We start from the raw sequence: 26,930 nt of genomic DNA, 5'->3' as shown, positions 1-26,930 counted from the left end.
AACCTCATCAACCTCCGCAGGCAAGTTCTCGAGGAGGTTCGAGTGCTCCATGTCACTGTTATTAATCACAATCCGCCCTTCTTGGATCATTCTTTCTATTTCTCTTTTCAAATCCCGACAGCTTTCAACATTGTGCCCCTGGACATTGGAATGGTATTCACACCTTTTAGAAGGGTCAAAGCTTCTTGCACGTGGGTCCACATGATTTGGAGGAATAGGTGCAATCATGTCATGATTCTTTAATTTCTCAAATAAGCTTTCATAGGACTCTCCTATTGGTGTAAAATTATCTTTCAGCCTTTGTTCACCTTTATACCACTGGCTTGGCTGTGGGTTATAGGGCACCTGAAAATTTTGTGGAGACTTCTGGAGATTTTGTGATGCTCGTGCTCGCCTCTTGGGGTGCTTTGGTGGCTGGACAACATACTGAGGTGGAGCGACAGAGTATTGAGCGTCCTGAGGTGGATAATACTGCTCAGGGGAGCCATAGAAAACCTGAGGAGGCTGCTCATACCTTCGAGATGTTCTCCTGGGACCTCTTCTAGACCCTGATGTCATCATGATTTCTTCAATCTCCTCATTTGTGTCGCTAAGATTATCTGACTCAACCCGGACATCCTGAGTTGCGGCTTTAAGAACAGCTTGACTTATAATTTTGCCTGTCTTAAGACCATTCTCTACCATTTCTCCAATTTTGATTGCTTCCGAGAAGGTTTTGCCAACTGCGGACACCATGTTTTGAAAGTAATCTGGCTCTTGCGCTTGAAGGAAGACAGTAATTAGCTCGTGGTCATCCATGGGTGGCTTAACTCGAGCTGCTTGCTCTCTCCATTTTATGGCATATTCCCTGAAACTTTCACTTGGTTTCTTCTTCAGGTTTGAAAGGGAAATGCGGTCTGGGGGAATGTCGATATTGTATTGGAACTGTCTGACAAAGGCCTGCGCCATGTCATCCCAGACATACCAGCGAGACGTGTCTTGATCCATAAACCATTCAGAGGCTACTCCCGTAAGGCTTTCCACAAAATAAGCCATCAACAATTTTTCATTTCTTCCTGCCCCTCTCAGTTGATTGCAATATCTTTTCAGGTGGGCTATGGGATCTCCATGTCCATCGTACTTTTCAAATTTTGGAGTCTTGAAACCAGGCGGCAAGTGGACATCGGGGAATATACATAGATCTTTGAAGGCAACACTCTTTTGGCCTGCCAACCCTTGCATGTTTTCCAACCATTGTTCTAAGCTTTTCACTCTTCGGGTCATTTCTTCCTGTACCATCTTTCGGGCAGGCTTCTCAGTTTTTGCAGCAAGATCAAACGAGTACGAGTGGTACTCAGGAGAGTGGTACTGCTCTTGTTGTGTCGCAAATTGTGACTCATGACGAGGAACCTTCCCACTCTGAGTCTCTGGAGCACTTGTAACAGCTTCGACGTTAGTTGTCATTTTCTTTGAGGCACAAACCAACCACCTCAACTTTCTTCACAATTCAAAACCAAATATGTTAGAATGGACTCAGTCGGTCCTTATTATTATCAATATATATATATATATATATATATTTTTTTACCTTTGTTTTTCTTTTTCTTTTTTTTCTCTTTTTTATCATTTTTTTTGTGTGTGTGGTCGAATCTTATGGAGATTGCCTACGTATCATGACCCCGCATGAATCAGACCTTGCGTAGTTCGGACCAATAAAAGATAAACAATACTAAACACACATTTTTTTTTTGTAAAATTTAAAACAAACTGGGTTTAAAGGATTTAAAGATTACTCACAAACTTGAAAATTAAACAACCCGCATGTTCTAATCAAAAGATTGGTAGACTCAAAAACAAAATTCCAGCTCCCTTCTCTGTTCGACAAATGCAACCAAATGGTTATTTTTTGCAAATGTGGCCCCTTCCAATTTTCACATGAAGTTTGAGGCCGGGGAGGATTATTTTGACACTTTAAAACTTGTCCATTCTTTTACGAAAATAACCTTTCGACAACTGAAAGATACTCTAAGGCTATTTCGGCAAGAACGGTTTAAGACGCGGCTGAAGCTGGCTCGGCTTATTATGACAAAAGACGGTATTCACATGACCGCTGACTCTTTGATTTTTTTTTTCTTTTCAAATTACAATAAAAGACTTGGCGTTGTAAACACGGCCTTCAGCGCCTCGGGGACGAAGATTTATAAGGCTGTGTGGGTCAACTTGGACCAAGAAATTCTAAACATGAACCGAAGGTGGCTATTTATGCAAAGTCAGCCTTCCGGCGTCCCTTTTGGGAACATTCGGCTATTTATGACAAAATAGCATCACCCGACTTCTTTATGACTCTTTTTATTGTTTTTCAAATTAGAAAACTCAATATTACAAACACGGCCTTTCAATGTCTCGGGGACGAAGATTTTTAGGCTGTGTAGGTCCATATCTCAAAATGACCCAAAGGTGGCTGTTAATGCAAAGTCAGCCTTCCGGCGTCCCTTTCGGGAACATTCGGCTATGTCTTGATAAAACAGCGTCACCTGACTTCTTTATGACAAAATTAAAATTTGACACATATTTTTTTATTATTATTATTATTTTTTTTTATTTTTATTTTAGCAAAAGGTGGGTTGGACATCACCCGACTTATTCATGACAAGATTAAAATTTTTGATTTTTAGTTATTTTAGCAAAAGGTGGGGTTGGACCCGATGAGGGTTGCCTACGTATCTCACATCCGGTGAGAATCAAACCCGCGTAGTTCGGTCCAATAATGAATAAGAAAATTAACTAACACATTTTTTTTAATTGAGATTTGTGAAAGAACTACTTCCAAATAAGAAAGGAAGTATTATTATTATTTTGATTGATTTACTTTTTAAAACAAAGACTTCTAAGACATTTTTTGAATTTTCGTTTTTTTCTAAAGAAAAGAAGAAAATATTTTTCGGAATTTTACCTTTAATAAAAGAAATGCTTCTCAAAAATGTATTTTGAATTTTGAAATTTCTTTTCAATTTTGAACAAGAATCAAAATATTTTCGGATCTGCTTTTTTTTTATATTATATTATTTTTGAAAACAATTAGAAAGACTTCCTAAAGAAGTCAATAATGGAGAAAATATTTTTGGATTATTTTAATTTTGTCATTTTCATAAACAAATAAATAACACTTATTAAAAACAAGACTCTTTTTTTTCGTTTTTATGACAAGACAAATAATTTTCTTTTCTATTAATGCTTTTTTTTTTTATAAAACAAACTAATAAGACATATATTTTTTTATTTTATATTCTCAAAATTTCGGCAGAGTTTCGACACTACTTGGACATTTATTTTTTTTCTCTAAAATAAGTAGTTATATCTCTACACTACCATTTCCTCATCTTTTCACGATTTTCTAATTTGTGGAAAATGATGACAACATACAAAATCTTTTGAATTTTCATGCCTTGTTTTTATATGTATTTTCATTCATTTTTTTTTTATATTTATTGTTATTTTCAAAATGTGGCATGGGAAACATAAGGATTTCCAAGACATCTTGGATTTCGCAAATGTTTCCCATGCGCTTTTTCCAACATATGAAGCGTGGGGGACATATGGGAATTCCAAGACTTCTTGGATTCCACAAATGTTCCCCATGTGCTTTCCCAAAAAGCAAGCGTGGGGGACATAGGGAATTCCAAGGCTTCTTAGACTCCACAAATGTTCCCCATGCTTTGATTAAAATAACATCATGCTGGAAATGACCAAATTACTCATTCGCCCTTGACTGAATATAACATGTAGCACATAGGATGCAATAAGATGGTCTATTGTTTTCAGCTTGCTTGTCCTAGACGGACCCAACCCCTGTGTTGAGTCCCCTAAGTCAAATGCACATGATGCAAATAAACGTTCCTACTAGGGATCCGGCATGTGGCTTTGTTATACTAAGTTCATAACCTGGGTATTTGTTCTAGACCTGGCTTACCCAAACGGACAGTTTGAGCCGAAGCGGGGGCAACGTACCGGGAGCACGAAAGTCTGCCCGGCCTAGTTACTTGTCCCAACTCCGTCTTATTTGGTATGACTTTAACAGAAAGGTGGGTCACGCGCACGTGTACACCATAAATTCAGAAGACTCAGAAGGAAGGGGGTTTCGTAACAGTTGTATATATTCACAATTCAAATAATATTAAAGCGGTAAAAGCATCATTTAGCACATTAGGCATATATCATGTAAAAATCAGATAATAAATAAAGCCAACTATAACAATTATTTTAAGCTCGAATTCTTGAACCCTGAACCAGTGATTCAGGGTCCTATCTTCCCCAGTGGAGTCGCCAGAGCTGTCACACCTCCTTTTTCCGCGCCCGAGCGGGCGCAAGGGGATTTTTTCCAATTAAAGGACAATCGAAACGGGATTGGTTTATTTGTTTCAGAGTCGCCACTTGGGAGATTTAGGGTGTCCCAAGTCACCAATTTTAATCCCGAATCGAGGAAAATAATGACTTTATATTATAGTCTGCGTACCAGAAATCCGGATAAGGAATTCTGTTAACCCGGGAGAAGGTGTTAGGCATTCCCGAGTTCCGTGGTTCTAGCACGGTCGCTCAACTGTTATATTCGGCTTGATTATCTGATTTTATACAAGTATGAACTTATGTGCAAATTTTAACTTTTAACCGCTTTATTATTATTGTTTTTTACAAGAATGTGAACATCGCTTAAAACACGTCTTTGGACTGCGTCACATGAAATGCACCCACAATCCGGAACGCATTTTATTTGATGTTTTGAGATTTGGATTTGGGTCGCATGAAATGCACACCCGAGTTTAAGAAAAATAAATTATTAAACGCGCGCCTAAAGAGACTATCGCGTTATTATTTTGCGGAGGCCGTGAAATTCGCTAAACGACCCTCCTGAATTCTAAGTAATTTTAAACAAGTATTTACTGAGGGCCCCGCAATTTGTATTTTTATTCGGCGAGGCTCATCTCATTCTTATTTTTTAAAGAATTTGCAACGTCATGGAAATGCATCTCGGGCCACGCCACAATCAATGCGCCCGTGACTAGAGACATATTTCGACTCCGTTGAGATTTGGATTTGGGTCACATAAATGTGCACCCGAGTTTAGGGAGATAACATTATTAAAGGCGCGCCTAAAGCAACTAGCGCATTATTATTTTGGGGTAGGGCCGTGAAATTTACTAAACGGCCCGTCCCGGAATCTAAGTATTTAATACATATATTTTGCGAGGGCTCCGCAATTTGTACATTTTTATTTAGCGAAGCTCGTCTTTTTTTTTTTTTTTTTATTATTTATTATTTATTTTTATTTATTTTTTATATTTTTTAAAGGGATGCCATCTTTACGCTTTTAACCATACTAAACCTTACAGCTTCTTTACAACTAAAATCCCATGACTTGTTAAAAGTTTAATAAAAGGAGTTTAGTGAATGATTGTTTCGGTAGTAGTAACAGCATGCACTAATACTAATAATTTTTTTTCGAATGTCCAACTGAAGGAAAGGACGAACAGATTAACGTCAAACTTGTGTCATAGAACGACTAGTCCAACTTAATTAAACGACATCAAATAAACAAGAATAACATAATATGAGAATGAACCAAAATGCAGACAATGAAACATAGGCAGAAAATTTCCATACCAATTTTTATATTGCATCTCAAACATTCAACGTAAGTTTATTTATCTAATACATCGAGGTTTACTAACCTTAGCACCTCGACAAACTCAGAGCGACAAACACGATTCCGACGGAACTTAAGTCGGACCTTTCTGCACGAAGAACAACGACGGAACCTCGGACAGCGCCTCGACGTACCGAACCTCGACGAACAAAACGACCTCACCGAACTGAAGCAACGGCTGAGCTACTCAGCAACGCAGCGACGCAGCAACAGCTGCTGTATTTTTCGACGCAGCAACTGTTGCGAGAAACTGCAACAAAGGGGTCGTTGGAGGTGATGAAAGGAGCAGCTATGGAGGTCTGTTTGGTTGTTGACAGAGGTGGAGGAGTGACTATGATTATGGGTGGTCGGAGGTTTTTGTGGACTGGTTTTTGTCGACTGCTCCTTTTGACGTGGGGTGGCGTTCGGACAGTGGAGGTCGTTGATGGAGCTTGGGGCTGTTTAGACAATGGTTTGGGGTGAGGGTTATCGTCGAGGACTGGACGATGCAGCAGCGATGGTTTTTGTTTTGGTGGAGCTGGTACGTGGGGGGTTTACCGGTGGTTTTGGACGCGAGGATTTTGGGGTCGTTGGTCGGACATGGTGTCTGGGTAGTGACGGAGGGAGGTGGTTTCGTTTGTATGGTGGTTATGGTGTTTGGGCGATGGTGTTTGGACGGGGGTGATGGAGGAGGAGGGTGGACGTGAGGCAGTTTGGGAGGAGACCGGGTTGGGCTCGTAGGGTTTTCTTCTTCTTCTTCTTCTTGAAGAAGAAGATTGCACAGTAGTCGTCCCCCTGGTTTTTTCGTTGGGGGGGGGGGGGGGAGGTCGGGATCTCCAGTAGGGTTTGCCCTCTCTTCTTTAGGAAGAAGACGAGGGTACAGTACCCTCTCTCAAAAATTTTCAAAATCCTTTTTCCGTCCCTCTGCTTTTTGGCCCTTGTCCGTGTTTTGTACTGGGTTTTGCCCAGAAAAATGAGCCTCACGCGTGGTGGGGTTCAAGGTTTATGTCCCCCACGCGTGGTGGGGTTCCCCATGTGTCCTGGACACTGTTTATTATGGGCTAGGTCCGAAAATTAGGCCTAAAACCGGGTAGTTTAAACCCGAATATTATTCTTTTGCCCGGACCCGAGAAATAGGAACACGTTGCTTAACTAGTCCTATGTAAGCCAAATAACTACCAAAAATAAGACTAGTATTTAAACAAAACTATATATTTTTTAAATATTTTTCAAGATTTAAAATAGCTACAAAAATATTAATAAAACTATTTTTTGTAATTTTCGTAAATATTAAGATAAAATATGAAGTAATATTTTTTGTATTTTTCAAAGTTAAAATAACTATAAAATATTAATAAAACTATTTTTTGTAATTTTCGTTTTTTAATAAAGACAAAAATATGAAATAATATTTTTTGTATTAAAATGACTTCAAAACATTAATAGAATTATATATTTTTTTTGTTAATTTTCGAATTTATATAAAGTACCAAAATAAAGTGCAATTTTTGATTTTTTCAAGTTTATGAGGGATACATAAACTAAAATTTATATATATACTTTTTTTTTGTAATTTTTCTTTTTGCAACGAAATAAAGTAAAAATAGTTAAAATAGCTATACTAGACCCAATTTCACATATTCACACTAAAATGTGAAAATTCTCGGGGAGGGTCAAAAATCACGTGCTTACAACAGGTATCTACAAAATTCCTACATACATATCTACTGATTTCAAGACAGCATTATTTAATTATACTAATCATTTTTTTACTATGTGTTGCAGCTACAATTTTTCCAGAACATTTTCGACCACATGTTGACTTATATCCTGACTTCCAAGAAGCAGTTGAGGCATATAAAGCAGGTACAAAACCATTCCTTCATTACAATAAGGTTTTTATGCAAAATTTTAATAATTTACACCTTAACTACATATTCCTACATATATCTACAATTCTCATTCCCACTTATTCATTCAAGCTGAAGTTTCAGCAGAACATCTACAAGGAAATATTGAGGAAGAACTAGTAATTGATGAAGTAGCTGAGGCACAACAAGCAGGTAATATATTCTCTATATTCTCTATAACTCCATAATACTGTTCATATCTACATAGATCTACACTTATCTACAGAAGGTGAAGTTCCACAGTCGCCAATTCACGGTGTGACTGTGACTGAAGTTGTTCCTGAAGGCATTGATAAAAACGTTGTTCCTGAAGGCATTGAAAACAAAGGTTTGACATTGGATGACTTTGAGCTGCCAGAAAACTTATCACAGTTGGTCATGTATGGCGAGCCCATACGAGATGAATCAACCCCAGTTCATCCCGGTAGAACCAGGCAACCGGGAAAACATGCACGATCACCTTTCACATCTTTGTATAGTTCTGGAGGCAGCACATCTATTGGACCTAAATTTTTTTACCTCAAGCACCCCTTCACAAGTGTCATAGGTGAAAATGTAGATCCTGAATTGACAGAAAGGTTCACTAACTAGTTATACGTTCGTAGTGATAAAGTATCTAGGAGGTATGAATGCTTCATTTTACACTGTCTGTTCACCATTTTTATACTTTAAAATTGTAATTCATTTTGTCAATTTTTTGTATTTAATCATCTTTTTTTTGTTATTACAGGAGAAAATATTACTTTTCCAAGAAGGATAACCAAATCAAGCCTTGGTTGGATTTTGGTTGTGAAAAGATTGATAAGAAGGACTGGTTTTATGACCTTGCTCACCCCGGACAAGTCATCAATAACACAGTAAGTATAAAGAACATAATCATTCACAATATCTGTTTTGTCTTCAGCTGTGTAGTGTAATTGTAGTTTATTTTTCAGCTATGATGTGTAATTGTAGTAATATTGTAGACAACATATATATGTTACTATATTTATGTCTCAGCTGTGAAATTTTGCTTTTTATGGACCTTATGTATCATATGTGATGATGATTGTATGTACAAACTGGAATTTTGGTACTTTTGACTGACTTGGAATCTCCGTGTACCACAACTGTAGTTACCTTGTAGTAATATTGTAGAGCTTGTGATTGTGCCTATTAATATTAACTGTAGGTTGAACTTGCTGATTATTGGGACCTTAAGTTAGGTGGTATGTTTCATTTGTTCCTCTGTATAGTGAATAAATGTAGACAGTGCATAAATATAGTTAATGTGTAGTTGTTTTGTAGTCTGATGGGTCAATTGTACATATAGTACTTGTTCACTATGGTTCATACAAACTACAATTAAATTACATTTTGTGAGGTACTTGGACTAACTGTTATATTTCTGTAGTTATAGTGTAGCTAATTTGCAGCAATCTGTTAGAGTTTTTAATAAATTCAAATTGTAGTTAATCTGTAGCTGTCTTGTAGACAAGTGTGGTTACACCGTACCTTATTGTATATGTTTATTCTATTTTGGCAGCACATTGATGTTATTATGTATTATCTGCGAAAAAAGGCAAATATGGCCCCAACAATAATACTAGGTTCACAACCACGGATTGCTTGTTCAAGACAAAGATTGAAAGAATCTATGACAAATTCATAAGTTCTCCACCGGAACAAAGGTATTCGGTTGTTAAACCCGAGGATGATGTTGGAGAATATATTCTCGGGTACAGAATTCTTGCTAATGTTGTCTGGGATCTTGTTGACTATGTGCTCATGCCTGTGAACCTTGTAGAGAACTTCCATTGGTTGTTGCTAGTTTTTGACATAAAGGACAGGCAACTTTATGTTTATGATTCCATGGTGAGAGCAAACCATCATAAAACAGTTGAGACATTGGTTGACAAGTTTTCAATCATTATCTCTCTGTATTTGTCATGCACTGGTTTCTATGATAAACGTAAAGACATTAACTTCAAGAGCACAAAGGCATACATCGAGAAACCAGTTACGGACCCTCTCGACATACAATGGATGGTTGCTGAGATTCCACAACAAAAGGAAGGCTCAGTGTAAAAAAATAATCTCCCTTTCTATATGTTTAATTTTTTTATTTTAATCATTTGTTATATAATGAAAAATTCTCATCTTATGCAGCGATTGTGGTGTATTTGTGGCTGCATTTGCGGAGTATGTTAGCCTTGGAGATTTGGCAATCCCAAAGGAAGATCTTTCTGATATTGACCAACACCGTAGACGCTATGGAGCTCTACTGTGGGACTATGCAACAAAGAAGAAAGAAGATGGGTCAATCAGTGAGAGTGAGGTTACTGACAGGCTAGCAAGGAGGAAGGGTGCTCCGGCAAAAAACGAGAGGACTAGAGTGCAACGAAAGAAGAAATAGACTATTGTGTTCCTAGTTTGGTCTGTGAAATTTGGTAGTTGAATTGGAAAACAATGTAGGAAATATGTCGTTTTGGTTTTCTACAACACTTTTTGTTGATTACATTATACTCGAGTACTCTGATTACATTTTTACAGCAACAACTTTGTCTTACAATTTGACTTTAATCTTCAAGTTATTTTTATAAATACCTTCAAGTGCCAAGTAATATCTGTATATAACTGTCATTTGTTACACAGCAGAAAGATAAAATAAATACAGGAATCATATAAATAATTTAGCCATCTTTTATCAACAAGGTTTATCAAAAAATTCAATTTATCTACATTTAAACTACGTCAAACTACATTTTAACTACAACTCCTCTACATATGAATAACAGGACTACAGTTCTAACACAGTTAAACTACATATTCACTACAATCTGGATACAATTTACGTTGAATGCATTCTTTATTAATATCAGTTTTTTTGTATACAGTAAATATTAAAGTTTAACTATTCTATAAAAAAAAGACAACTTTAGATGCTTGACAGAATACATAAAAACATAAATAGTGCAGATACACAAATTGATGTTTATACTTCTTATTCATCTTCAAAAACTTAAACAATTACACAAGAAAATCCGATAATTTGAGCTCACTAACATTTATTTTGAATAACTATTCTAACTACATGATATTCATTTCTTTTTCGGCGCATTCTTGCAAGTTCTTTTGTTATGCCCTTCACCTCCACAATTGCCACATGACACCTTGTATTTCTTTGACTTTATTTCATCAAATGTTTTATATCTTTCCTTGTGAGGTCTCCCTGGCTGCCTTTTATCTCCCACCGGTGGCTTTACTACTTCATCCAAAATATGTTGTGGCACATCCTATTTGCCTTCATCAGGAAGAGGATTTACTGGCATTTCATAGGTAAGCAGAAGGCTCTTCCTTGTGTAATACGGAGAGCAATAGTTTTCGTATGTTTCATTCCTATGCCTTAATGCTGCCAAAGCATGCGCACATGGAAGTTCATTAAGTTGGAATTGTCCACAGCTACATTTCTTGTTTTCTAGACACACAATGTACCGCTTCACACCATCTAACACAGTATGTATATGATCTGTTGAAGACCAAACAGAAATAATAATACATCAATCATTAAAATGGATTATCAACAATTTACCTACAAATCATCAACAAATATATTACAGCTCATCTACAAACTATTATTACCGACAATTTGACTACAGTTTAACTACAATCTGGAAAAACTGCAGCTAGTACTTTTTTGATTCTACTGCACCAAAAAAAATATCTTACCCTTAGTTTCTGAGATAATGTACTGTTGTCTTCCAATTCTTTGTTGTATTTGTGACCAAGGTATGTGAAAGTACCCTTTGCCTTCGATAACTTTTCTTTTGTCCAACGTTCAAGAAGAGTCCTCATATACTCAAATAGATCAAATATTGGAAGCTCTCTTGCATCTTTTGTTACAGCATTCAACGACTCGGCAATGTTTGACATCATAGTAAAAGTTCTATTCACCGTTGCATGTACTCTTGACCATCTATGATAGCCAATATCATATAGGTAAGACTTTACACGCAGGTCTACCTCTTCAATCTTCAACATCCTTTCATTAAATTCATCCATAGTGTATGACCGTGCTGTAGCAAAGTACAATTCATGTAATTGTAGATGTCCCTTCTTGAATTTTGACCTTATATTTGTCCATATATGCCACATGCAAGAGTAGTGTGCCAATCCCGGATAGACAACTGATGTTGCCTTCAGTATACTCTCATGCCTATCTGAAACAACACACATTGAAGGTCTTTCACCATATGCCTCCTTTAATTGCTCAAAGAACCACTTCCAAGACGCGTCGTTTTCAGAATCAACCACAGCATATGCCAAGGGAAAAATAGTACCTACATTTTTAAGACATAAAATATGATTAAATAACAACTACAATATATATTGAGAAATATAGACATGTTAACTACATTCTTTTATATAACTACAAAATAACTACAACATAACTACAATTTAACTGCATTTTAAAGACTGTCTACAAAATAAGTACAAAATTATTCCATTATTTACCTGCTGCATCCATGGTGCTTGCTGTCAGCATAATCCCCCTGTAGGCTGACTTTAAGAATGTCCCATCAACCACTACTACCGGCCTACAATGTTGCCAACCATTTATTGATGTACAAAGAGCAACAAATGCGTATAAGAAGCAATCATCTGCTGCCTTCTTCAATTTAACAACAGAACAAGGATAATTCTTCTCAAGAATATAAAAATATTTGGGTAATTTGTTGTAGGAGTCACACGGATTCCCTCTCAAAAACTGTAAAGCTTTTTCCTTTGCTCTCCATACTTGCATGTAGCTTAGGTTCAGTCCATGTTCGGATAACATGTCAGTTTGTATGTCCTTTGGTGTGTAAACAATCTTAGGATCACAATACTTAGGAACGACCATGCTACCAAGTACTGCTGCAGTACGTTTGCACTGTATGAATGTTTCGTCCATTAGGCAGCATGTGTGTTGACGGCTGAAACTTCTTATCTTGAACATTACCGAATCATTAATTGACGTTGCCTTGAAATGCCATTTACAGCTTTCAGCAACACATATAAGCCAGTAGCTACAAAAGAAATACAATATTTACACAAATTTATGAAAAAATTACAATTAACTACAAACTGACTACAATTTAACTACAATTTATAAAACCCACCTATCTTCAATCATACACTGATTTTGCTGATATATTATCCACGAATAACTACATACCTTCTATGACTAGATCTTTTTACTCTGAACTGGAACTTGTGCATCACTGAATAATTCTTCATTGCAGCAGCTACTGTTTGCTTGTCCTGATAAACTTGTCCTTCTTCAATATATGTTTGCGTAGATTCAGTTATTATTTCACTTTGATATTCCTCTATAGCTGGTGAGGATGGAAATTCAAGTAAGTTTAGGGATCCAGACGAACCTGCAAACAATAAATTCATAAATGTAGTTTCTATGTAGATAATTTTGAAAGCAACATTGCTTTATCCTTTTCAGTACTATGTGAGCTTTGTAGTTTAATTGTAGGTAATTGTAGTAATATTGTAGATAACATAGTAACACCATAACTCTCTGCAATGTCGAATCAAACATACCTGCACTGGTGCTTTCATTGTTGATTGTCAATTCCATATTGAAATCTCTTACGCTTATACATAAAGGATACAAACCTAAGTTTTTATTCTCCTTTTTGGTTTCCATGTAAGCACGAACCCTCATATCATTCCTAATCTCCATTGGAGGACAATTCTCGTTCACAATGTATTTGATTTCTATAATTTTATCCGATGTATCAATCGATAATTGTTCTGCAATTGTAGAACTGAGAATTTCGTAGTTTGCATTATCATCTATCACAATGGCATCAACTTCAAAATCTCTAAATCTGCCATAGTTATCCCAATTACCATTCGATTTCAGCATTATTAGGATTTTTGACATGATTTCGTGTAGTTGATAGGAAAAAAGACGAAGAACAGATATAGTTTCTACAATTTGAATACTGATATCGACGAAGAGCAATTTTGTACAATTTGAGACGAAGAACAGATATAGTCTCTCTTCAGTAATTGTACAATTTGATTGCGTTTTTTGTTGTAGCTGATATCAACAGAGATCTCTTTCTGTTGAGGAAGGAGAGAATTACGCAACTGGTGCCTTCATCAGGAAGAGAGATCTCCTTCAGTTTCGAATAAAATCCTTGACAGAATCACATCAGATTTGGTGCCTTCATTTTAGGGCTTTTTAATGGGCAAAATCTACCTATTTTTGGATTGGTATATAATTTGTAGTAAAAGTGTGGACTACATGGGTAAATAACAAATTATGAATATTTTTGGTAATAATGTTTGATGTATGGTATAGATAGGTAAAATCCCATAAAAATATACAAGAAAAATAAAAACTCCGAGCAAATTCATGAGAGACCTTCTCTAATCTATGTTCCTTTTCTATTCGCAAACTTAGGACCCGCTTGACCATGAGCTTTTCCAAAATAAATTTGGGATTTATTTGGCAAACTCATGTTTGGCCATAAATTTTGCCCACATTTTGGCAAAATCCCAAATCCCAAAATCACCCCAATCGCTAATTTTGGGCCAAAATCTCAAAACTTGAGAATTATATACATGTTTTTCCAAAATAAAATTGAAAAATATGTTTTGAAAACGTATGTCCAAACGCATTTTCATCTTCAAACCATACTTCACCCAAATCAGATTTTTCAAAACAAATTTAGGAATCTATGGCCAAACGCTAGTTTAAAACAACTAAAAAAGAAAAAGAAAAAAAGAAAGAAGCAAATGTCTATTCTTTCATTCTCTGGACTTTTAGGACCCCAACCAATGAGGTGATGACAAATTAACAGCGCACATATTATTAATTAATTAATTAAATCAGTTCGAAATAAAATAAAATTGTTCAACAAAATGCACAGAGAAGCTTCGGTTTTAAGGAAGAAGAGAGGATACAGACAAAGAGTACGATAAACAACTGTACAAAAATGGAGAGAGAGAAAAGTTGACCAATAATCATAAGTTGGTAAATTAGTTGTAAAAATTAATTATCAGATTAATTTTAACACCGTAGTCCATATACTGCTAAATACTCCGCACAAGCAATCTCTTTTCACTATAATCTCAAGTCCGTAGACTTTCATTGCCACTCCATTTTGTGTCCTCCTCAATTTCATCGCCTCTTACAGCAAATGACCAATCCAACTCCTATAAAATTCCAGTAAAAACAAGGGTTTTTTTCATTCATTACATTAACTCAAAATCGTTTTGTGTTGTACGTGTAATTGTGTGTATACAGAGAGAATTAGATTGTTATACAGTTGAATTGCCCCATGGCATTGGAGAGTCCAGTTCCCGAAATCCGACAGAGTCCGGTAAGGTACCCGGAAGTTGATTTGTCGGGTCTGAATTTGAATGAGGAAATTGAAAGTCCATTAACGCCGCCGGCGAGAGTGGCCGGCGATATGATATATGTCGCCGTCGGGAAAGACTTGAAGGAGAGTGAACCTACTCTGAAGTGGGCTTTGCACAAATCTGGTGGAAGTAGAATTTGCATTCTTCATGTTCATACTCCAGCTCAGAAGATACCCATGAGTAATTAACTCTTTTTTTTTTTTCCTTTTTTTTTCCAAATTGATATGATTCTTGGTGCTCAAGTTTTGATTTTTTTTTTAATCTTGGCTTGCTATAAGGTGTTTTGGAAAAGGTGGTTTGTTGAGTTAGTTTGATTTGTTGAACTGACTTGCTTCTTTTTTTCTGGCTTTCTGATGTTTTAGACTTATAAAGTCAGATGGTGGTTTATTTCATTATTGGTATTTTACTGATTGTTGAGGCATAAATTAATTGGACTTGTATACTTGATTAGCATCAGCTCCTAGTTGTGCTGGAGAAAGTTGATTGTTATTCTCTGGTTTGACTCTTGAGTTTTATGATAGGTCTGTTTTTTTATTCTTTAGTGAACATACCTACCTAATGAACTATTTTTGAACAATTTTTTATGCCCAAAATTCAGCTAAGGGAAGGTTAGTTCTTAATTTACAGTTCTTTAAAGCTTTCAAACTTGAGGATGCTACTATTTCTTCTGCAGTTGTTCCTGGAATTAAGCTTATCAATCCCTTTTATTTCCCTAATGAGGCTCAAGACTAATGATGTGGTGTTGAATAATTTCACTCACATACTTTCTTTCTTTTTTTCCATTTGAGGGGAGGAGGAGGTGGGGTGGGGGTTTGGGTAGAGGGAGTGTAAGTTAGTTTCTTGTTTGCTTATTAATTTAAAGAGAAGTAAGAGGAAATGGGATATTTGGTCGCAACTTATCAAAAAATTTTATTCCTCTTGGTAGTTAATGCGCTTACACTTATAGCTCCATGAAACCAACCCCACCCCACCTCTCAAAGAAACAGAAAAGAATAAAACAAAATTACTTTTGCAATTACAGCTTTCGTTAACTTTTCTCACTCATTCATTTGGAAATTTCGAAAATGCTATTAGTGTTGAGTTTTCAGACAAATTGTTCATGAATGGGAATTAATTCTTTACTTAACTATGAGATGTTTTTTCTGCTTCCATAATGATCCCAGAATTTAAGTACCAGCACCCCATTTTCTGTACAAAAGAAATAGAAGGAAAGCTTTTCTTCACTGTGCTGCTTGAGATGTCATTTTTCTCCGTAACTTCATCAAACTTCTTTTAAATAGTAATGATGGTTGGTCTCATCAAAATTATCGTTTAAAAGTGTGTCCAGTTTCTCTTGGATGGTTTTTGCAGTGGGTACAAAGTTTAACATAGATCAGTTGGATGTGCATCAAGTCAGAACATACCATGAGAAGGAAAGGCAAGACATGCACAAGATTTTGGAAAAATACGTTCTGATCTGTGGACGAGCTGGGGTATGGTTTTTGTCTTTTGCAGAACGTGATAGTGGTGATTATGCAAGCTGAAAGCTTTTGTTTGCATGTAATTTGAGAGCTTCTTTGGAAGAATATTAAAAACATTAAATATCTTTTTGGCTGGCAAGGGGAAACCATTATGGAAGTTCTCCCTTACCCCATGTTCTCCATATTGTGCATGGATGAGTAATAAGTAAAAGTTATAATCTAGATTCCCTTTTTCAGGTATAATAATAAATGCACCAGATGTTCAACTCAGAGCTTCATTCTGCACACCGTTAATTATCATAAGAAAGTCTACACTTCCATATTCCTTTATTATACTCTCGATTGAACTGATGCTTTGTACTTCCTCTATTACGTCTCTATCTTATTTCAGGTTCGAGCTGATAAATTAGTTGTTGAAATGGATTCAATTGAGAAGGGCATAGTCGAGCTTGTATCGCAGCGTGGTATAGGGAAGCTTGTTATGGGAGCTGCCGCAAACAAGTGCTATTCAAAGTAAAAACAAGATATACTTTTTCAGTTACTTGAATGTCACTAACAATAAATATTGGGTGGGCTGCTGGATATCTTGGTAGTCTTGTTTGGGTTAAGTCTTCAAGCAACAGAAGAAACAAGAATTGACTTACTGGATCCGTCTCCCATCTCCTCCCCTCCTCCATCATGTGTGTCTAGTCCATTAATTGACTCCTAAGTTCATCCTACAACTTCTAATTCTCACATCAAATACAGAAATACTAGCCTTAATAAAGTTGATGGTTGAATATTTGGAAAAAGGCCACTTAAGTCACTCACATCAAGGAAAATACTGATCTCTTTCTTCTTTGACAAACTTCATTTGATGGCTGTATTGTCTGAGAAAGATCTCTGAAACGTGATGGTAACATACTTGGTGGTCAACCTAAGGTTTCTGGTAGTTCTCTGTGTTTAAGTTTTTCAGTGCATGGGGGTTAATATTTAATGCAAGAAAGTTGAAACAGGAAATATTCTTCTCATGCATACCAAACGTGTCATTATGTAGCCTCTTCCGCTAGAGTCTTATGGTCTGCGGTGCCATAGTTCATTTAATTTGTTTACCATGCTGATCTTTTGCTTGTTTTTGCCTTTCTTTTTTCAATTACTTTCCTATTCTTGAGCAACGGCAAATAGAATTGACTTTCATTTACTTCTTGGCCCATCATTATTGCAAGTCAGACTTCCTCTGTGCATCTAAACACTTACCAGCACTGATGTTTTCAGGAGAAATAGGATAATGTCCTTCTGCCCTGTTTCCTCCGACCTCTATCACCCAAACACATAAATTCCAAAGGAAAAAGGAGAACTTAAAACCAATGAAGCAAGGAAAAGAAGTCCTAGAAGCACAACTCAATGTTTTTACGTTATCAAATAAATAAAGTTGGGGAATTTAGTGCCTCTTTCTTTTTTTTCTTTTTCCTCCAGGGGAGGGGGTGGGGTGGGGTGGGGGAATCTACGTCAATTTATTGCGTAACACACCAATCTGGGAATTGAACTCTTATGATGAAATTTCAGGAAAATGACTGACCTTAGGTCGAAGAAAGCCATCTATGTGCGGTTACAAGCACCCACATTCTGTTGCATCTGGTTTGTATGCAAAGGGAACCTCGTTTATACAAGGTATGCATCCTGTCATTCCTGTTACTATCTTGAAGCTTTGTTTTGGATGAAATGTGGTGGCACATGCGGATTAATTCTGTGTTTTCTTATAAATATCATTTTGCTATGGATTTTTATTTCTACCGTTTCTTCCCTAAGGTTGACTTTCCTTGGGATTGGGATGCGTGAGACGTGGGGGTAGGGTAAAGTTCATCTCTTATGTCACTTAAAAAACATGTGGAACGCTAAATGGTAACTATATTATGTCATGCAGAGAAAGTAAGTCAGAGAGACCTAATACGGACAGTGTGTCACCGTCAATTCCAGTAAGTCCCGAAAATGATACCGTTCTAAGATCAAGATCTGTTACAGAGGGTTACAACGAACAAGTAGGGCTCAGGGGCCCTTTCAACGAATATCGGAGAGTTGCTTCTGACAATCACAGGATAATCTTCTCTGGACCTACCTCTGGTGGGACTTTACGGGCTAATTTTCCAAGCATGAGTTCAGATAGAAGTCCCTCAGTGGCTTCACGGTTTTCATCAAGTTCATATGGTGAAATGGTTGGTGATTCACCTACAATTTCCCTTGCAAGAACTGAAGGGAATGATACTGCAATTGACTCATCCACACTGCACCACTTCATTCCTGGTCATCATCAGCCATCTTCTCCAAGTATAGTAAGTTAGTAAATCATGTTATTTCTCTTGTCTCTTTAAATTACTTAATTATAAGCAATACCTTCATTTTTTATTTCCTAATGTAATGCGAATGTTTCTGTTTGAAGAATTAGATCTAATATGCTTCTTAAATTTTTTGATGATTGGGGAAAATAGCAGGCTGAGAGTTTAAATGATGAGCCAGCTGGAAGCATGAATGATGAACTATTGGATAGACTTGAGCAGTATGTCGCGGAGGCAGAAGATGCAAGGCGAGAAGCTTTTGAAGAATCAATCAAGCGTAGGAAAGCAGAGAAGGATGCAATCGAGGCTAGACGAAGGGTAAATTTGTTCATTTAAATTTACTTCGGATAGTTGAATGTTATGGAACTACAGTTTGGCTTTCTCTTGGTTGTTTGCGACGATTACTCATTTGCGCCAAATTTCTCATCTGTTGATTGATGAGAAGCTTAAGTTTGATTGAGATTTAAGACAGTAAGACCTAAACTGCCAGTTTTTGAAAAGGAGATTGTTTTTGTAAGTATTTGCGCTACTATTAAGGGGGAAATTCTTATTGTAATAGTTTCATTTCAGGCAAAAGCATCAGAGACAATCTATGCCGATGAGTTGAGGCAGAGGAGAGACATAGAGGAAGCACTTGCAAAAGGCAAGGAAGAAGCTAATCAAATGAAATCAAAGCTAAATAAAATGTTGGCAGATCTGCAGGCAGCTCAAGCACAGACATCTTCGCTGGAGCACCAACTCTTAAATTCTGACACAACGGTGCAAGAGTTGGAACAGAAAATGTTCTCTGCTGTCGACCTTTTGCAGAAGTACAGGAAGGAGAGAGATGAACTGCAGGTGGAGCGTGACGATGCACTCAATATAGCTGAGGCGCTGAGGGAACAGCACTCAAACGGGTCCTCGACTACATCTGCATCTGTATTATTTGCTGAATTTTATTTTCATGAAATCGAAGAAGCAACTCGGCGTTTTGACCCAGCCTTGAAAATTGGAGAAGGCGGTTATGGAAGCATTTACCGAGGCCTCCTTCGCCACACTCATGTAGCAATAAAGATGCTGCACCCTCATAGCTCGCAAGGGCCCTCAGAGTTCCAACAGGAGGTTAGATTCGTTATGTTTTGCTGCATTTCTGCCTCTGTGCATAGAAGAACCTAAATTGTGTCTACTCTCATTTCTATTTCTTTATTGTCTTGGTATTTGTCCTCTCAATTGTGCCCCTTGTTTTGGCCAGATTCTACTTTATAGCCCCGTTTTGGGTGGCCAAGCCCCAAGGCAAGAAGTTTAAATAGGGAAATAAAAGAACCAAAGAACAGCAGTGCTCAATGGCTTGATATCTGTTGATGGTGGTAGCGCAGATGGATATAGTGGAAAGTAAAAATATTTTCTTGTTTATTTTGTGTCCAACATATTGTAGCTACACTTAGATCATTACCATTTACCACTCACCAGATGAGAACTATCTTTTTATGGTTTGATTAGGCCATTTAGCTCTTTCCCACATCTTCTTTAAGATGGTTGATTATCTGCTAAAAATGGTTGTATATTGATTAGGCCAATAGGTTTATCTCGGAAGGGTTGGTGCTCTTCTACATGTTGAAATATCAAAATACCAGTTATCTTGTTTGTTTCGCTAGATTTATTACCATGTAAGACTCGGTTTACTCATAAACCTCCAATAGGGTCACTTCACCTGATATCTTCCTGCTCCCTGGTTTACACGCCTACCAAATTTTATGTGTTCTAGTGTGTTGTTTCATCAGTTTTCTGCTCTACTTACCTTGTTATATTGCTTTTTCATGCTATGCTTATCCCTCAATCAATATCCCACGAAGTTTTAATTCATTAACGCAGATAGCTTTTTGGCAATTCATGATAGGGTTTATTGGTCTCATATAGGTCAATATTTTAAGCAAGTTGAGGCATCCAAATATTGTCACTCTTATTGGAGCGTGTCCAGAAGCATGGGCTCTTGTATACGAGTATCTTCCCAACGGAAGCCTGGAAGATCGTCTTACCTGCAAGGATAACACGCCTCCACTGTCGTGGCAAACTAGAATTCGTGTTGCATCAGAGCTTTGCTCTGCTCTCATCTTCCTCCATTCCTGCACCGCTCGGGGCATAATTCATGGTGATCTAAAACCAGCAAATATCTTGCTTGATGCAAACTTTGTGAGCAAGCTTAGTGACTTTGGAATTTGTCGAGTTCTCTCAGAAGACGAATTTTCGGAAAAAAGTACTTCACTTTGTTACAGAACTGACCCAAAAGGCACATTTGCATATTTGGACCCTGAATTCCTCGATACAGGAGAGCTTACTCCAAAGTCTGATGTCTATTCATTTGGGATTATATTACTTAGGCTGTTGACTGGGAGGCCTGCATTGGGAATAAAAAATGAAGTCCAATATGCATTAGATAAAGGAAATTTGAAAGATCTGCTGGATCCAACTGCTGGAGACTGGCCGTTTGTGCAAGCCAAGCAGTTGGCTCACTTAGCTATGAATTGCTGTGAGAAGAATGGGAGGCTCCGCCCTGAACTTTCTTCAGAGGTGTGGAAGGTGCTTGAACCAATGAGAGCTTCATGTGGGGCATCATCTTTTAGGATGGGTTCTGAAGAGCGTTGTGAAATTCCATCCTATTTTATTTGTCCAATATTTCAGGTTAGTATACTGCTTGTTTTAAATCTAGCATCATACGGCATTATAAGTCCCATATAGTTTGAATTGAGCAGTCGTCATATATGATTAAATGAGGTAGGTGTTCCAGTTGTATAACAAATTATCATCTGAAGCACGTTGACAAATTCTTCTATTTTACGTCGAGGGTCTATCAGAAACAACCTTTCTACCTTCTCAAGGTAGGGGTAATGTGTGCGTACACAATACCCTCCCTCACTGTTTTTTTTTTTTTTTTCTGTTGTTGTTAGCACGTTAAGAAATTAGCATACCCTCACTCTCACGAACCCAAACCCCTCTTTTGACTAGAAATCAGCATCCTTTCCTGTTGTTTCTCAGTTCTGCAAAATTATACTAGTAATTTTAAAGTTTCCATGCAAGTTTGTGTTTTGATACTCCAGTCAATGAGGTGGTTGTCATCCTACTCAATGAAGTTTGGGAAGTTAAGATAGTCTCTTTGTTTTCCTTCAGAAAGTATAATGAGTTAAATTCTAGCCATTTCTTGATGTTATATGTTTCATTTCTGATTGTAAAAACCAACAGGAAACTATGCAAGATCCAGTAGTAGCAGCTGATGGATTCACGTACGAAGCAGAAGCGTTAAGAGGATGGTTGGATAGCGGACATGACACCTCGCCCATGACAAACCTTGCACTGTCGAATACGAATCTTGTTCCCAACCATGCTCTCCGTTCTGCAATTCAGGAGTGGCTGCAACAGCATTGACAAAAGTGTTCAAGCTTTGTGAAATTGTCTATAGAAGTCATTACACCCCCTCTTTTATGTGTTTTTCATGGATGCTAAGCTCTAGTTTTACTGTATAGCAGCACTACAAAAATATACTTCTATACAGGTATTGTACATAATGGCATAAATTGGAAGTTAAAAGTCTGAGTATAGACTGAATGGTTTTATAAACATATATGAAATGGAACAGAATTTGCAACTCAGCTACTGCCTACTTGTGTGTCTCTCTCTCCTGCTGATTCAAAGGATTGAGCAACTTAAAATATTACTAATTAAAAGAATACATACTAATAAAAATCTCAAATATGCATTGTTATATGTTGGTATATTAATTTCTACATTCCACGTGTCCTTGTAGTTCGAATTTATTTACAAGTATATAGATTGTACCAAATGAAAGTTTGAAGAGAAGGAAGGTATAATAAAATAGGTAAAATATCTTAGCTCAAAACCATGTTCACATTTGCCTTTCTAGACGAATTATATCAAAAGTTTGAACTTTGAAATAGTGTCGCGCGATATTGAAGCTTCTATAAGTTTGTTGGTTCTAAAGAACCATGCGTGGAATTACTGATGTTCTTTTTTATTGCTAGATATATGCATAACAAATTGTATATTAAATGTATGTTAAGTAGTACAAATCCTAGAAAAACCTTAACAAGCTAACGAGCTATTTGTTTTATTTTTAAAATATTATTGAATTGCATTTTTTAATTAAAGTGGTAAAATACCAAGAGCAATTTTTATTGAATTTCAACTCGTAAAACCTGTGAAATATATTTAGATTATTGTCAATTTTGCATAACGGGTGTGTTACGTTGCTAACAACTTGTTTGGATGGTTGTTAAGTATCGTTTCATAATGTATTGTATTGTATCGTTTTGATGTATATAATGTTTGGATAAATTGTATTGTTTGTCGTCGTTTCATAATGTCATGCACCAATAATATGAAGAACAAACATGCAATACTATAATGAAAAAGTAAGGTATGAGGTAATAGTATTATATAAAAATGTAGGGTAAAGGATAAAATAAGAATCTTTAATAACAAAAAAGGGCAAGATAAGAGAAAAAAATAAGGAAACGACGCTAACACACCAAATTGATCGTTTCATAAAGTGACATTTTCCATCGTTACGTAACGACGGATTAAAACAATATGATACAATAAAATTTAAATAACAATCATCACAAACATTGTATTTAAAGTAACAATACGATACAATACAACAAGTAACAATCTTCCAAACAAGCTGTAAGTGAAAGATATTAATATACAACAATATGAAACAAATTGATTACTTGATTAATTTTCGTTACGAAGAACATAATTATTTGGTCTTTGGAAATAGAAAATAATGGCTTCTAATTAGTTAACTAAAGCAGAAATGTGAATATAAACAAAAAACATGCAAAATCGACAATCTTCATCAGAAAATGCAGAGTGTATAACGATTCACTGGAATAAACTACTATACAATATCAATTTTTGTCTAATATTAATTATTTAAAGATTAAAACTTGGATGATCAATCTAGAAGGAAAAATGATAAAGACAGACCATAGCTTTCTAGTCTAGAGTTGATTAAATAATATGCAATGTACGAGAAACAGAACATTACAAGCAAAGTTTCTAAAAAATATTTAATCAACTCGAAATGATAAGTATATGATCATCTTTCTTTACTGAGACTTATTGATATTTTCTGGACTTATTTACAATAAATAATAGATTACCTCTTATAAAAGAGGAAAGGTCGTTAAGATAGGAATGGTTGTTACTTAATAGTCAAAAGTTAAAAAATACGTTACAAATTATAGATAGGCTTTACCTAGCAACACCTTTGGCTGAAACTTGAATATCTTTGTATTTTCTTTTTCAATTTGACTTCCAAACAATTAATTAGCTCCTCATTGTCTTATATTCCTGGAGTTTAATTTCCTTTTCCTGTTTTTCCAATGGGTAAGTTTCTAGCTTATCCAGACTAAAATGTGTAAATGTAATTTTCCTCATTTAATATGGTGGGATTTGACCCATAATTATTATAATTACTAGTAAATTTGTCCGCGCTCGCGCACGGGGTTATAAAAACCCAAATATTTCAAATTCACAAATTATATTTTACTAAGACAATAAAATCACATTATGGTTTACTATTTCTCTTTAACAATAAAGTCATAAAATTATAAAGCTGCAAAGCAATAAAAATAATTCTTATATCCCTAGTGTTTATATTCAGATTTGATAATAGTGAATTAAATAGATGAAAGTGTGTCAATTCGACTAATCACAATTAAAAACCAGAAGCCACACGAATGAAGGTAAAAATTTAACTCAGTCCAATGACTTAAATACGAGTACACATTTTCTGTTTTTACTAAAAAACTTGAAAAGTTGAAGAGAAAAAAAGAGCAATTATTGACGAAGTTAAGAATAATACAATTCAACGGCGGCATTGCAAAATATGCAGGTGTGTCCATTTGAAGTTTCCTCCATATCAGAAATCAATAGTTAATTCTACAAAAGAAGAAGAAAAAGATAAGCTATTAACAAACAATCATATAGATTATTATCTCATACAACTTTTTCTAAAAAGAATTGTGATGAAAATATTTTCCAAATTACTCTAGTAATTTCTTGTTGTTCGTCAAAAAGTAGTACAAGAATAACATAGCTCGAAGATTAAAACAATATTACTGAAAACATAGGCATGTCAATCCATTTGATGTTTCCTACATATTAGAATTCAATAACTGAATTCTTCAAAAGAAAAAGAAAAATAAACAATTAACAAATTTGTCAGACAATTTATAAAAGAAAACTTATGTGATGCAAATATTATCTAATTACACTAATAATTTCATATTTAAGTAAAAACCAATATGAAGATCTTTACATAGTTAATAATAATAAAGATTAAAGAAAACTTACAGATAGCCTAGATAAAAAGAAAAGAAAAGCAAATTAAAGAGATTGGCTTGATGATACCCGTAATAGTCAATGCATTTTTGTAAAAGTATCAGGATAAAATAATTATCCTGCATAACTATTTTTACATAATTATTCTATTGTATATGCATAACTTCTCTTGTGTTCCTACATTGCAAAATACAAACACAACATCTTGCTCCAGCTATCCAAGTTTTCGAGACCCATTTGTTGGATTGTAAATTTATGAAGATGACATACAATCTGATCAATCAAGTTATGAAATGAATATAAGAAAACACAATAATGAGTCATAAATTTATACATTTTTGAGGGTTACGAATAGCAGAATAGGAAAGATATATGGAAGTTATTATAAACATAAATGTTGAACATATAAGAGTTATTTATTTAATAATTTTCTGAATAAACGGTGTGACTCTTCCTTACTCCACTATTATAACTATTCAATGTGGTCATAACTCTTCAATATATTCACATAAAATAATTGATAAACAATTAATAGAATGGAAAAAGAAGCAAAGAATGAGCAAAAAAAAAAGCAAAAAAAGGAGAAAAAAGATAAATAGATTTCTTGGCCAAAGAGAGGTGCCAAGTCATCTTCTATTGTCCCAACTTTATAGATAGATAGATAGACAGACAGTAGAGAGAAGAAGATATGTATCTCAAACTTTTTGTTGGTATATTTATGATGTATCTCTATGATAAGAGGAGGAAATTTGTCGTAATCTCATTTTATGCGAGGTATCACTTAAATGAAAATTGATAGTTATTATTGAGAATTTGAGATCGTGAAAGATTATTATCAATATCATGAGTGTTGCATGTCAATTAGTTAGGTGCTAGGAAAGAAACACGTTTCAATTTCATAGTCTATTTTTGTGCAGTTTTGAAATACAAAATTAATTCTTTGTTACGTAGTTCGGACTATACATGTTTATCGGGTGGGTTGGGACGGGCTGAACGGGAAAAAAATCAGCCCGTTCGGTTAGGGGGCAGGCTGTTTAGTGGGCTGGGGTAACGGGCTGGTGGCGGGTTAGGAAATTTCGGGTTTTTAGGGCTCGTTTGAGTTCGGGCTAAGCGGGTTCAGGCGGGCCAGGCTAATGTATATTTTTTTTAATTAAATTTTATTTTTCTTATTCAATGTTATTGATACTTAAGTATTTGCAAACTTTTAAGGCTTAGAATTAAACTTTGAAGTTTATAGTTTAAAGTTTTAAATTTAAAATTTGTATTTTAAAATTATAAATTAAAATTAAAAAGTAAGTAGCTACAAAAAATTATTTAATAAGACCAATAGGCAAAGGAACAAACTCCGAAGGTTTTCATTTTATATTCTTAATACTTCAAATTAATTTGCAAGTTCTTTTTTGATTTTTGAACTTGCAAATTAAAAGTTTACAACAACTATAAAAAATAAGAAATAGTACATCACATATTTTGCATCATTTTTGTAAGTTCTTCCATGTCAACATGAGGTTCTAGGTTCCGTCATTGGTTGAATCGGAACCATAAACCATTATATCTCCAATTTCTTGATCCTCCTCTTCGTCTACCTCGACACGCTCTTGATTTCGTCGTTGTAATCTTATCCAATCTCTGAAGCACACTCGAATTTCTAAAGCGTTGCTGCCCAATGAATGACGAGTATCTCCTAGCTGCCGTCTTGTTAGGCTAAATGCACTCTCTGATGCGACTGTTGAAATTGACACATTTAGCACGTCTCGAGCCATGGTCGAAAGAACAGAAAATTGATTTGAGTTGCTCTTCCACCAACCCAGCGGTAGAAAATCCTTTGTGAGGGGCTCTGGTA

General features: G+C 35.7%; 2 protein-coding genes across 5 annotated transcripts; one reads left to right on the top strand and one right to left on the bottom strand.

The window, feature by feature from the left end:
• Nucleotides 1-10,844: 10,844 nt before the first annotated feature.
• Nucleotides 10,845-11,784, bottom strand: LOC142162358 (uncharacterized). The gene is made up of 2 exons (XM_075218705.1): nucleotides 11,301-11,784; nucleotides 10,845-11,077 (listed from the first exon to the last, which is right to left on the bottom strand). Exons 1-2 carry the CDS (start codon nucleotides 11,782-11,784, stop codon nucleotides 10,845-10,847), a joined length of 717 nt encoding a protein of 238 aa, XP_075074806.1.
• Nucleotides 11,785-14,478: 2,694 nt separating this feature from the next.
• Nucleotides 14,479-22,368, top strand: LOC107822250 (U-box domain-containing protein 33). Of its 4 annotated transcripts, none has more exons than XM_016648772.2 (9): nucleotides 14,479-15,153; nucleotides 16,324-16,445; nucleotides 16,825-16,946; nucleotides 17,979-18,083; nucleotides 18,337-18,742; nucleotides 18,899-19,063; nucleotides 19,316-19,846; nucleotides 20,642-21,403; nucleotides 21,962-22,368. In XM_016648772.2, the coding sequence occupies exons 1-9, from the start codon at nucleotides 14,892-14,894 to the stop codon at nucleotides 22,142-22,144; spliced, it is 2,658 nt and encodes an 885-aa protein (XP_016504258.2). In that variant the 5' UTR covers nucleotides 14,479-14,891; the 3' UTR covers nucleotides 22,145-22,368. The 4 variants fall into 4 exon arrangements, with proteins under 4 accessions (XP_016504258.2, XP_016504259.2, XP_075073965.1 ...); XM_016648773.2 differs by having other exon boundaries at nucleotides 14,480-15,153; nucleotides 18,902-19,063; XM_075217864.1 differs by having other exon boundaries at nucleotides 14,526-15,153; nucleotides 16,301-16,445; nucleotides 18,902-19,063.
• Nucleotides 22,369-26,930: the final 4,562 nt, after the last annotated feature.

Source organism: Nicotiana tabacum, chromosome 7 (genome assembly GCF_000715075.1).
Source record: "Nicotiana tabacum cultivar K326 chromosome 7, ASM71507v2, whole genome shotgun sequence".
Classification (NCBI taxonomy): Eukaryota; Viridiplantae; Streptophyta; class Magnoliopsida; order Solanales; family Solanaceae; genus Nicotiana; species Nicotiana tabacum.
This window is presented reverse-complemented; position numbering and strand designations above follow the sequence as displayed.

What these genes read in the sequence shown, in the direction of transcription:
- LOC142162358 (XM_075218705.1), bottom strand. Translation starts at nt 11,784, where the DNA reads ATGTGTGTTGTTTCAGATAGGCATGAGAGTATACTGAAGGCAACATCA. An exon ending in CAAAGAATTGGAAGACAACA is followed by an intron (nt 11,078 to 11,300) that starts GTACATTATCTC and finishes GGTCTTCAACAG; the next exon opens with ATCATATACATACTGTGTTA.
- LOC107822250 (XM_016648772.2), top strand. Translation starts at nt 14,892, where the DNA reads ATGGCATTGGAGAGTCCAGTTCCCGAAATCCGACAGAGTCCGGTAAGG. An exon ending in GGGAACCTCGTTTATACAAG is followed by an intron (nt 18,084 to 18,336) that starts GTATGCATCCTG and finishes TATGTCATGCAG; the next exon opens with AGAAAGTAAGTCAGAGAGAC. An exon ending in AGCCATCTTCTCCAAGTATA is followed by an intron (nt 18,743 to 18,898) that starts GTAAGTTAGTAA and finishes TGGGGAAAATAG; the next exon opens with CAGGCTGAGAGTTTAAATGA.